Source organism: Notechis scutatus, chromosome Z (genome assembly GCF_049901735.1).
Source record: "Notechis scutatus isolate UNSWTSFEM ecotype Mainland chromosome Z, rNotScu1.2, whole genome shotgun sequence".
NCBI lineage: Eukaryota > Metazoa > Chordata > Lepidosauria > Squamata > Elapidae > Notechis > Notechis scutatus.
In genome coordinates, this window is record NC_142025.1 from 7,538,154 (window position 1) to 7,550,481 (window position 12,328).

Below are 12,328 nucleotides of genomic sequence, written 5' to 3' on the forward strand. Positions count from 1 at the left end.
ACCCTTCCGATGGGTCTCCTACCCTTGCTGACCATCTTAACCGAGTGATCTGGCCGTGACAAAAAGGGAGGGGATTCATTTCTCCTCTGTGCTTGGATTGGATGCTGCCTCCTCCAAGGTCCAATGGCTGAGCTCGTTGTGGAGGGGACAGTGGTTGCTCCGGAGACCGTGAACTCCTGGGACAATCTTTGGTTCCATAGGGAGTCCTTGACTTACAGCCGTAACTGAGCCAGAATTGCAGTCACTACTTGTGCTGTTTATTAAGGGGGTCATCACATGATGACCCCCTTAATCTTTTTTAACAAAAGTTGCTAAGTGAACATGGGGGTTGTAAAATGAATGCCACCGTCATTAAGCAAACCCATTATTTACAGTGGTCATTTTCACCGGGAAGCAGAAGTAAATGCTAGTTTCTGGCAAAAATATAAATTGTGGTGATTTTTATGGGTCTCTGCAACTGGCCATAAAAGTGGGCTGGTTGCTGAGTTTTTGGAGTCTGTCTTAACTTCAGGTAGCTGCTAAAGGACTAGACATAAGTCAAGGACTACGTCTACCTAGATTTTGTTTCTGTCAACTCATAAAACATTTCTGTGTCTAATCCTCTGGAGTTTTTGAAGCTTGGCTCGAAGCTCATGATTGGATTACGGCCACTGCTGGAATCCTGACAGCTTCCTTATTTTGGCAGTTATTCAGTAAGCATATTCTTCCTTTACCGGTTTTTTACAGATCTTTACTATCACTTTGACTTTTGCTTCAGGACTACTAATTAGAAGAGGCTTAGTATATACCAGGCATACCAGATAATAGACCATATCTTGAAAACTTGGCATTTGTTTACATCTAAGTTAACTTCAATCTCCCAACAAGCAAGATAAAAGAGGGAAGATAAAATTTCTAGGGCAAGAATGTATTGACATATTTGGCTTTCAGAATTGTCAACAATTGATAAAAAAAAAAAGCAGTTTGTGAAGGAAAGCCATGAGATTTGTATGAGAACTGCCCGATAGGTCTTTTTCTTCCTGAAGAGAAGCATGAAGTTTATTGCATCCCCCACTCAGAAATCAGGAGCTACGTAGCCTGAGCCGATGTTGGATCGGCCTCTCTTCTCTTAACTCCTGCTCAGGGCAGTCCTAATTTTCCTACAATGGGGAAACCTGTCAGTGTGTCATTCTTCCCCTCCGTACTCTCTCTGCAAATACAGCCTCCCAGAGCCTGGCCTTGACAGGTGGGCAAAAGGCACTCAAGACATTGATCACACAAACTTAAATTTACTTTTGAACATCATTCACCTCAAAAGTCTTATTACTAGCTGATTTTATCTTGCTTTTTTTTTTAAAAAAAACCATCCCTAAATCGAAGACTCCCATCTAAGATTTGGTAGCAGAGCCCTTATCTAAGAGCATGTTTTTTGGCTGAGAGGTAGCCAATTTAGGTCCTGAATATCAGTGCTCTAGGACCACGATGGCGAAGGTATGCCAAACATGCCGGAAGTGACACACAGAGCCATCTCTCCGGGCACACCAGCCGTTGTCCGTTACTCTTCTGGGTTCCCGGCATGTGCATGTGCACCAGCTAGCTGGTCATCGTGCGTGTGGGAGCGCCAGGAACCAGAAGAGAAGCTCCCTGGAGCGCATGCATGTGCCAGCCGGCTGGTCTTCACGCATGCAAGAATGCCGGAAACCGGAAGAGCAGCTCCCTGGAGCACATATGAGCGTCACCCAGCTGATCTTCGCACATGCATGTGTGTTAGAAAATGGAAGACCAGGTGGCCAGAGTGCATGCGTGTGCTGGGAAGCTAAGCCTGGTTCCTGGCACTCCCGCGCACGTGTCAGGCAGCTGCTCTTCTGGTTTCTAGGGTCTGCGTACATGTGCGTGCACTTCCGTTTCAACACTCGGTGCCAAAAAGTTTAGCCACCACTGTTCTAGGATAATCTTTATCCAACTTGGGCACCTTTAAACCTGTTGGGCTGTAAATCCCACAGTCTTCAGATAACAGAAGCCTGATGGTCTAGGTCAGGAGCTATTTGTGGTATAATCTGAGTTTTGTAGCTTTTTTGGAGGCATTGGGTGGAGAAAAATTATTCTGGATAGTTTAGGGCTTTCTTAGGGCAAGTTTTTCTTGGGGCTATACAGATCCAGCTGCTATTTGGATCAACAATATATCTGAAAATTATACCTTAAAAAGAGCAATATCTCTTCCCAGGAGTGGTGCATTAATTGTCACCGGAGCTCAGCAGATTTCAGAAAAGTATCTGTAGCTAAAGCAGTTTTCATCCCTTTGTTCACTGAATGCACCTACCACCACCTCCTCCCTTCACATATACACATAGACAAAATTGACCAGCTAGATTGCATGCCATACACTAAATAAATAAGTAAATCTAGAGTACAGTTTTGTTACCTGAATTTAGGTGCATTACGGAAAAGTGCCAGCTTAGTAAACTGTAGCAAACTGTCCATGGTTAACCATGGTTAAAGCTTATAAATTATTTTTTTAAAAAGTGGACAGGATTGTTTCTGACCTACTAGTGATTTCCCCTTATGTCACTTTGAATGAGAAGCTGAGGCTGGTGGGAAATTTTTCTGTACTTTTATGCTGATAAAAATGATCTGGTGGGAAAAGAAGTGAGTCCTATGCTAAAATCAAGACCCATTGCTTTTTTTCAAGTGTTGAAATTACGTTTTTAGGTCCTAATTCACTATTCATCCGTGGACTGTTGGTTAAGTGCAAATGGTTATTTTTTTACAGCCAAACTTACAAACTAATTGTTCCAAAATACATTTTCAAAAGGCAACTGGAACTTGTTTTTTCTTGAAGACGTTTTGCTTCTTCAGTTCTGAGTGAATGGTGGAGCATGGAAGGATTTATAGTACTTGCTGTCATCTGGTCATTAGCACTCTTTCTGGGAGCCATTGAGGCCACTTGCAGGTTTCTCTGTGCCCTTAGGGTCACCTCAACAGTGCAAATGGGTGTGGAACCTTCTTGGAATGGCTGAAAGGACTGTGTTGTAAACAGGAGAGAGGTAAGTCATGTTCTCTGCGCACCCTCTCTCTGTTGAGAGAGGGCTGTTCAACCTTAATGTAGATGGCCTCTTTGATCCCACTTCCAAACCAGCGGTCCTCTCTGTCCACAATGTGAACTTTGCTGTCTTCAAAGGAGTGGCCTCTGTCCTTCAAATGCACGTGGATCGCCGAACCTGGTCCTGATGGGTTTGTTCTCCGATGTTGTGCCATGTGTTTGTGAAGCGGTTGTTTATCTCCTGTTTACAACACAGTCCTTTCAGCCGTTCCAAGAAGGTTCCACGCCCATTTGCACTATTTAGGTGACAAGGCACAGAGAAACCTCCAAGTGGCCTCAACGACTCCAGAAAGAGGGCTGATGAGTAGATGATCGCAAGGAATATAAATGCTTCCATTCCCCACCATTCAGTCGGAACTGAAGAAGCTTCTTGGACGAGGAGCAAAACGTCTTCAAGGAAAAACAATGTTCAGTTGCCTTTTGAAAAAGCAGCTTTGGGACAACTATGACCTGGATGACTGAGAATCTCCATAGACACTCACAAACAAGTTCGCACTACTGGAGGACAAATTTAAAAAACCCTATAATCAATAGATTGGTTTATATTTATGCCTAAACTGAGCTACTCTATGGAAAGCGAGGAAATAGATAACTTTTTAATTTTTTCCCCCCTGAATTTTCAATATTTTCAGAAATCAACCACTGTATATTAAATATTGAGGGGTGCCTTGGTTAAAATTGTATTCTGCGTGGCAACGCAGTTCCAGCTTGTTTCGTTATCTGTCTTTCAAATTGTATTGAATCAACTTTCCAAATTCCTTGGACACATTGGGTAACGTTATGGGAATTGGAGTCCAGCACATATGAAAAATACCAAGTTGGGGAAAGAAGTTCTGAATTTAAGTAAATATTACATGAAACAGATAACAGATAATCAGAGTTGGAAGGGACCTTGTAGATCATCTAGTCCACCACCCCACGCCCAAGCGGGAGACCCTACACCATTTCTGACAAATGGCAGTCCAATCTCTTCTTGAAAGTCTCAAGTGATGGTGCTCCCACAACTTCCGAGAGCAACTTCTGTTCCATTGGTTGATTGTTCTCACTGTCAGAAAGTTTCTCCTTATTTCCAGGTTGAATCTCTCCTTGTTCACTTTCCATCCATTATTCCTTGTCTGGCCTACAGGCACTTTAGAAAATAGCTTGACCCCTTCCTCCCTGTGGCAGCCCCTCAAATATTGGAAGACTGCTATCATGCCTCCCCTGGTCCTTCTCTTTACTAGAGTAGCCAGGCCCAGTTCCTGTAACCGTTCGTTGTATGTTTTAGCCAGTCCCCTAATCATCCTGGTTGCTCTTCTCTGTATTTTTTCTAGAGTCTCAACATCTTTTTTATAATGTGGTGACCAAAACTGGATTCAGTACTCTAGGTGTGGTCTTACTAAGGCTTTATAGAGTGGTATTAGTACTTCCCTTGATCTTGACTGTATCCCTCTGTTAATACAATTTAGGATTGCATTAGCTTTTTTGGCTGCTGTTGCACACTGCTGGCTCATATTTAGCTGGTTGTCCACTAAGATTCCAAGATCCCTCTCACAGTTACTGCTATTGAGCCTGGTTTCACCCAGTCTAAATGTGTACTTTTGGTTTTTCTTGCCAAAGTGTAGGACTTTACTTTTCCCTACATTGAATTTCATTTTATTAGATATGGCCCAGTGTTCTAGTCTGTCAAGATCCATCTGGATCTTGAGCCTATCTTCTTGGGTATTAGCTATTCCTGCCAGCTTAGTATCATCTGCAAATTTGGTAAGTTCCCCTTCTATTCCCTCATCTAAGTCGTTAATGAAGATATTGAAGAGTACTGGGCCTAAGACGGAACCTTGTGGCACCCCACTGCTTACTTCCCTCCATGTAGACTTAGACCCATTAAGGACTACTCACTGAGTAAGGTTTGCCAGCCAGTTGCAAATCCATCTAGTGGTGGTGCTATCTATTCCACATTTTTCTAGCTTACTAAGAAGTAGGTTGTGGTCTACTTTGTCAAATGCTTTGCTGAAATCTAAATATATTATGTCCACAGTATTTTGCTGGTCTACTAATTTAGTCACTGTGTTGAAGAATGAAATAAGATTGGTTTGGCATGATCTGTTTTTAACAAACCTGTACTGACTGCTAGTTATTACTTTACTTGTTTCTAGATGTTGGCAGATCTGTTTTTTATTATCTTTTCCAATATCTTCCCGGGTATTGATGTTAGGCTGACTGGTCTGTAGTTTCCTAGGTCTGGTTTTTCCCCCTTTTTTGAAGATGGGAACCACATCAGCTCTTTTCCAGTCCTCTGGTAGTTCCCCGGTGCTCCAGGATTTTTGAAAGATATGGTGCAGTGGTTCTGAGATGACCTCTGCCAGCTCCTTTAAAACTCTGGGATGTAATCCATCAGGCCCCGGTGATTTGTTTTCATCAAGATCAGACAGGTGTTCTCTTACTATTTTTTGGCTTATTTTAACTTTTATTTCTGGTCTATCTTTTACAGTTATGTTTTTGGTGGGTTGAGCTATAGTTTCTTTTTGCGTGAAGACGGATGCAAAGAATGAGTTAAACAGTTCTGCTTTCTCTCTGTTGCCTGTTACTTCCTTGCCATCTTCTCTCTCTAGTGGATCGGAAATGTGCCTGTAGAACAGACGGAAACAAAGGGTAGGGGGTCTTTTGAAATCATCCAAACAGAAGCAAAATTAATAGGAAACTGTTATTTGTTTGGTATATATGCAACTTTTAAGTGCCTTTTCATTCAGTGTTAACGTTCGTAAATTCAGCTAATTTTATTAATTAACGGCAAAATGTATCAGCTTGGAAATATGAACCTGCCAATCGAGCTAATTCACTTGCTCCTCTCTCAGCGCAGCTATTTCTATATGAGAATTTTTCTTGCTGTTCCATCTGGATGGTTGGAAAGGGTCATATGAGCAGAAGTGATTTGGTTGGTTTGTTAATTTCATAATTTTCTTGGCTAATCAACAGCATGTCATCTTAAATAATATTCCCTGCAGTAAGAAATAGTTTTGCTTTAAGGTGGGAGACATACGCAGGTGATACGGACACAATGAAAGAGAAGTGTATGTAGTTTTCTCCCCTTTGTGATTAAACCATTCTCAAACATAGGTTCCTAGTGATCCTAAAATATTCATAATTAATTTTGTAGGTATGGCTATACAACGAGGATCATGAATTAATCTTAAATAACCTCTTGTGTTTGGATGTATCTGAAACACGCACCTCCGATCCACCACGCCTTATGAAATGTCATGGGTCAGGAGGCTCTCAGCAGTGGCTACTTGGAGTAAGTGAATTTGGCCAGGACGAATTTCGTTCTAGTGTAACTCTGGCTAAAGATTGTTAAAAGTTTATATAAGCTTGAGAATTGGTTCATTGTGCATGGATGAGTTCCTGTTTACATAGATTATTGTGAAAACTAGATATTCACGAGAAAGCTTAACCTTACTGGCCGTGGATCTTTCACAAGGCAAGGCCTCCAATTAGGAATATGCCACATGGCCAAAAATGGTTTTGACCAGTTAGATAGTTTTGAAAGCTTAAATCCTTGCCTTTCAGTATGATTTATTTATTTATTTGATTTTTATCCCACCTTTATTACTTTAGCAACAGCAATAGCACTTAGATTTATATACCACTTTACAGTGCTTTACAACTCTCTCTAAACGGTTTACAGAGTCAGCATCAGTGGTGGAATTCAAAAATTTTTACTACCGTTTCTGTGGGCATGGCTTGGTGGGCGTGGCTTGGAGGGCGTGGCAGGGGAAGGTTACTGCAAAATCCCCATTCCTTCCCCATCCCACTAACCTGCTTTTCAGCTCTGTTCTCCTGTGCAGGGCAACCAAAGAAGACCCAGCCAATCAGCTGAGACTCAGTGGGAGGTAGAGAAGAGATGGGGGTGGGGCCAGTCAGAGGTGGTATTTGCTGGTCTTTCAAACTATTCAAAATTTCCACTATTGGTTCTCCCGAACTGGTTACAACCTGCTGAATACGACCTCTGGTCAGCATATTGCCTCCAACAATTTGGGTCCTCATTTTACCAACCTTGGAAGGATGAAAGGCTGAGTTAACCTTGAGCTGGTGGGATTTGAACTGCCAAATTGCAGGCATCCGACATCAGCAGAAATAGCCTGCAGTACTGCACTCTATCCACTGCGCCACCAAGGCTCATCATTCTCCTTCTATTTTCCCCACCCAAGAACCCTGTGAGGTGATTTAGGCTGAGAAAGGGACTGGTCCCAAAATTGCCCAGCTGGCTTTCATACCTAAGGTGGGACTAGAACTCACCGTCTCCTGCCTTCTAACCTGGTGCCTGCTAAAACCTGTTAGGAATAGGATAGTGCCAAAATACCTAGCCTTAATTCATTAGTAGAGTGGTCATGATCTAAATCTGGAATTGGGAAGTGGCAATTATCACAAAGTATTTTAATTTTATTGGTGACTAATACATTTATAGAAACAAAAAACTATTTGTGGAAGAATGAAAGTACTGTTAATCAAAACTGGCTCTTTCACGGCTAGATAGGTAGGTTTACATGAGTGGTGTATCCTGGCGGGCTCAAGTTTGATTCAGCCTTCAGCCTTCCGAGGTCGGTAAAATGAAGACCTAGATTGTTGGGGGCAATATTCAAATAATGCGTACATTATAAACTACCCAGAGAGTGCTGTGTTATCTAAGTGTTATTGCTGTTACTATTGCTATTAAAGGCAGAGCTGGCACGGGAGCATCTAAGTAACCCCATCAGCCTGCCAAAAGGAACAATGTGGCTGCAAAAATAGGTTTGGAACCGTTTTATCTCACCTGCTATGTTTCTTTCTGCAGAAAAACAACCGGCTGTATCAGGTATCTGTTGGACAGTGCATGAAGGTGGTTGACCCACTTAATCTCAAAGGCTACATCACTATGGCCATATGCGATGGCTCCTCCCTTCAGCAGTGGCGCTTGGAGAATTGAATACCTCCTCAAGGAATGCCCACTTGTGCAAGGACTCTTGGCTTAGTGCATTATTTTCTAAGGCTGGCAATCCTTGCTGCTATTTCTATCCCATAACACTTAAAGGAAACTATTTTAATGAAGGTTAGAAATCACAATGGATGGCAATCTTCAAGTGGAGTAGAAGTGGCTGCATTTCTTGCCCCTCCTTTCTGCAGGAGTAAAAAGTGTGATGACATTCCTTGGGAGCCCAACAGTATAAGGAAATATTCTAAGTCATAATTAGGACAATGTAATTTAATTAGCGGATGCATCTAATGAAGCCAGCCTAAGTGGTCTGTCAGAAACCTACCGTGTTTTGCCAGTATTTCTTGCAGAAATATGGTACTTTTTTCATTTCAGTTCATGGCTGGAATTCTGGAGAAAAGTATGTTTTAGCTCTTTTTTGTAAATAATTGTATTAATTTTAGCCTAATCAAATGTCCATTTGTCACATCCTATATTTGAACAGGGATGCCATTTTCATGATTCCGAAGACCATGTAGCACTTGCCTGCTTCAATGCAGCCCCCAATGCTACACCTCCCCCCCCCCCTGCCAACCAAGGCTCCCATGTTTGCCAGAAAGCCCAAAGGCAACTGTGGGAGTTGCAGCACTGAAACAGAATTCCTCAACTAGGGAATTCTGGGAGTTGAAATGCAGACATCTTAAACCTTGAGAAATTCTGCATGAGGGGATGATTGATAAGCGAGGGGCCATGGCAGGTGGCATAACCTTTCTATTCTTGCAAGGCAGTTTGGAATGCCACAGTACAAAACACCATTTTAAAAAAAAGTTCACAGATAGGCCTTGATATGTGACTATAGTAGAGACTGTCTATTATGGTTTTATGTTGTAACAATTGTAAAATGATTTTACAATTTTTTGCAGCAATTGTTAAGCAAACCAATGGTTCTCTATGGATACATTTTTCCTCAAAATTTGATGTAAATGTCAGTTTTTGGCAAAACAATCGTAAAACATGGTCAATGATTGTGGGATGCTGCAGATGGCTATAAATGGAGCCATGTTGAAAAGTGCCCAGATTTTGGTGAGGTGACTGAAAGAATAAACCTCCATTGTCAGAATTTTGAATCCAGGTCATAAATCCCTTTTGGATCAGTTATAACTTCAGATGGGTGCTAAGTGATGATTGTAAATTGTGGAACTTACCTGTACATTGCTTGATTTTTACCATACTCAGTTTCACCCCATTTGTTTGTGAAGAAGTTAAAAAAAAACCAGATCCTTTTATATTTTACAAGTTATTGATACACATAAATATTTGTGAGAAGCTTGAATTTGATACTGGACCGAAAACTTTCATTAATAAACCTGGCCCTTAATTTATGCAGTGCAAGGTTTAAGGCCCACATTAAGGATTATGAATGGGATTAGATTCTACTTAAGGTTGTGATATTCCTCCTTAAAATCAGGCAGCACATTAAAGTATGTCTAGGAAAATATCATTTATCTTTGCAATATCATGGAGAGACAACAAATATCCATTTTTATGTATTTTGTATTGCATTTTTTATTATTAACACTAGGTGTTATTGACATATTAGCCACTGTCCCTTTGGTCTCTAGTGTACATTAAATGCTTGAGTACCTTATGCCATTTATGATTTTAACTTTTATAACTATCTTTTTGTTTTAATTTAATGAAACCAGCCAGTCTGTTGGTGGTAGAAAATTCTTCCTAATCCTCTGTTACCCAATTAACTGTGCAGAATCTATTGTTCATATGATATAATCAAAAACTTTGGGAAAGAGAGGGCTACAATAATCTTAAATAGGCTTTTTTTAATTCCAAAGAAAAGAGCAGGTTCTATAATTATTAAGGATGTCCAAAATGGAAAAAAAATTAACTGGAACTACTAGCATGATCATTTATTAAATGTAAATTATGTTATGCATAAAACATAATTTGCGCAGTTATGTTTTCTATACTTTTATATTACATATGCATCTGTTTTGGTAGAATTGGGTTTTGGGTACAGTAGTGAGCTATCTTAAGGTATCTTCTTGATGGCAAAAACAGCCTCTTTGGTGTATCCCTGGAAATAATATATTCAGGATTGCTGCATCCTGACATAAAGGAAAATATTAAAATATTTATAGATGTAAAATATTTTATTTGTAAATGCTGATTTTCTAAATTTGTTTCCACAAATTTCAAAGCCCATAACACTCTGTATACTTCAAAAATTCATTTTTGCCAACATTAGATAACTATTATACAGAACAGAATAATAACCTGTAAGACAAATACTGGTAGGATGTTGGAATATTGTACAAGAGAAGAAAAAATATTCAAGAAACAAATTTCATACAGCTATTATCAAGAGAAAAATATATACAATGATTTATTCTGTAAGATAAAAATACATCATGCCATATACATTACAAGTTCAGAACTGTATCACTGAATATACTACCAGTTTTACAGTCCACCTTAGCTGTGCACACAAAAAACTTCATTTTTTTAATATTTAGACTGATGTGTCAGTACCAGAATTGAAAGTACAAAATAAAAAAGCTAACCTGGTTCAAAATGTTGATTACAAGCAAACACAAACAGTGTTTATTTTTTTAAAGAAATGTAAACAAAAACAATTCATACAAACACATTTTAAATTACTTTTTTTTCAAAATCCTATTGGCAGAGTCCTGCAGCTGAAAGCACAATTCCTATACTTTTTCCTTGATTTTACTTTTCAAGAAGGCAGCTATTGACTTACGCTCTCACTACACATTCCTAGTTTCATTACATAATTTTAGTGTAAGCTGAACAGTTCATATAATCTCCACTATTTCTGTTGGAAAAGAAAATCAATGTTCAGCATCTAGTTTGGGTGGTTTTAGCAGTTATTCACAGTTATCACAAATTCTACACACACAAAAAACCTGATTTTAGAAATTGGGATGTAACAATATAATACAAATAAAATAGATCAGTCTAAAATTCCTCAAACATGTACAAAAACCACTGCTGTAATTTACATGCTCTCTAATCAATCTGAAGGGTTGCTTTAAAAAAAGTCAATACAGCATAACTGAGCCTGCTTTAAAGATTAAAAAAATAAAGTAAAATCTCTCTCAAATTGAGATTTTGGTTACCCACAACAATTGTAATGACATGTTTAAAACACGAAATAATATTGTAACATCCCTATTAAGTTTAATAAGCACCCGAACTGCTGCAAGATCTGGTAGCATTTGGTCAATTCCTATTTTTTATACTGTACTTTTATCCTCAAAATATTTACATTTTTTGTACAAAGTAACAGGGTTTGTTAGTTCTGCAGGTAACAGCAGCAGCTTGGCTTCTAACTTTTCCTTTCAAAAATAGCTTCATTCACTTATTCAATAATAAATACAAAAAGTTTCTCTTATTTTACAGAAATCAAAACTACAATAAACTGACTCATGGAATCAAGTATTTTAAATGTATTTTAGTGCAAGTTATTTTTCCCTTAGCTCTATCCCTAAGGAAGTCATTTCAGTACATTCCTTGTTCAGTGGTGTCTACGTTTTTAATTTTTTTTCCTGTGTTTAGAGGGCCCGCCCCTTTAGTAAGTAAGGCTGTGGCCAGCACTTTGGATATCTCCCTTACGCTGGTGATTTCAGTCTACATTCATTATTAGTGCCCCACTGCCCTTCAGCAGGTCAGCCACAGCTTCTCTGCCGAGTCTGATTTCTCTTTAGTGAAAAGAAAATTTCTCTTTTATTGAAATCAAAAGTGCTGGACTGGTCTGGAGATCAGTTTCCTGAAGCCAGGCCTAACTCCATATACTGCCAGCTGGCTTCTGGTGCTCTACACTGGAGTAGAAGAGATAACTTGAGAGAAGCGATTGTTTTCATCATACACGTAACACATCCCCACCCTGCAAATGGACAGCATCAAAAATCACTTCTTCCTTGGGAAACGCAGCCCTCAGAGGGAGTAAGGAATGCATCTAGTTCATCCATTTTCGGCAGTTTACAGCCCCACAGTGACATGCAATCTTGTGCTGGTCATCTTCAAAATCAAACTTGTAGTCATAACACAGCTGAAATGAAAAGGGCCAATTAGCTTTAATTATTAGTCCAGAATTAAAAGATAGGGGCATTTTCAACATAAACATCGTATTAAATGAATAAAAAAATGAGAAGTACAAACTATCTGTTTATTTTTACCCTGCCTTTTTATATATAACTCAAGGTGGTGAGCATATCTAATAATCCTTCCTTTTATTTTTCCCACAATAACAACCCTGTGAGGTGGGCTGGGCTGAGAGAGGAAAT

General features: G+C 39.6%; 2 protein-coding genes across 25 annotated transcripts in view; one reads left to right on the forward strand and one right to left on the reverse strand.

The window, feature by feature from the left end:
- Positions 1 to 10,170, forward strand: part of GALNT11 (polypeptide N-acetylgalactosaminyltransferase 11) — a 29,303-nt gene extending 19,133 nt beyond the window's left edge. For all 4 annotated transcript variants that reach the window (XM_026678959.2, XM_026678958.2, XM_087945537.1 and 1 more), the window contains 2 exons: positions 6,216 to 6,353; positions 7,890 to 10,170. In XM_026678959.2, coding sequence (XP_026534744.1) covers positions 6,216 to 6,353; positions 7,890 to 8,021 — 270 coding nt within the window. In that variant the 3' untranslated portion in view covers positions 8,022 to 10,170. The remainder of the gene's footprint in view (positions 1 to 6,215; positions 6,354 to 7,889) is intronic.
- A 209-nt stretch (positions 10,171 to 10,379) lies between these two features.
- Positions 10,380 to 12,328, reverse strand: part of KMT2C (lysine methyltransferase 2C) — a 142,312-nt gene continuing 140,363 nt past the window's right edge. For all 21 annotated transcript variants that reach the window (XM_026678945.2, XM_087945524.1, XM_087945523.1 and 18 more), the window contains one exon: positions 10,380 to 12,093. In XM_026678945.2, the coding sequence (XP_026534730.1) occupies positions 12,001 to 12,093 (93 nt within the window). In that variant the 3' untranslated portion in view covers positions 10,380 to 12,000. The remainder of the gene's footprint in view (positions 12,094 to 12,328) is intronic.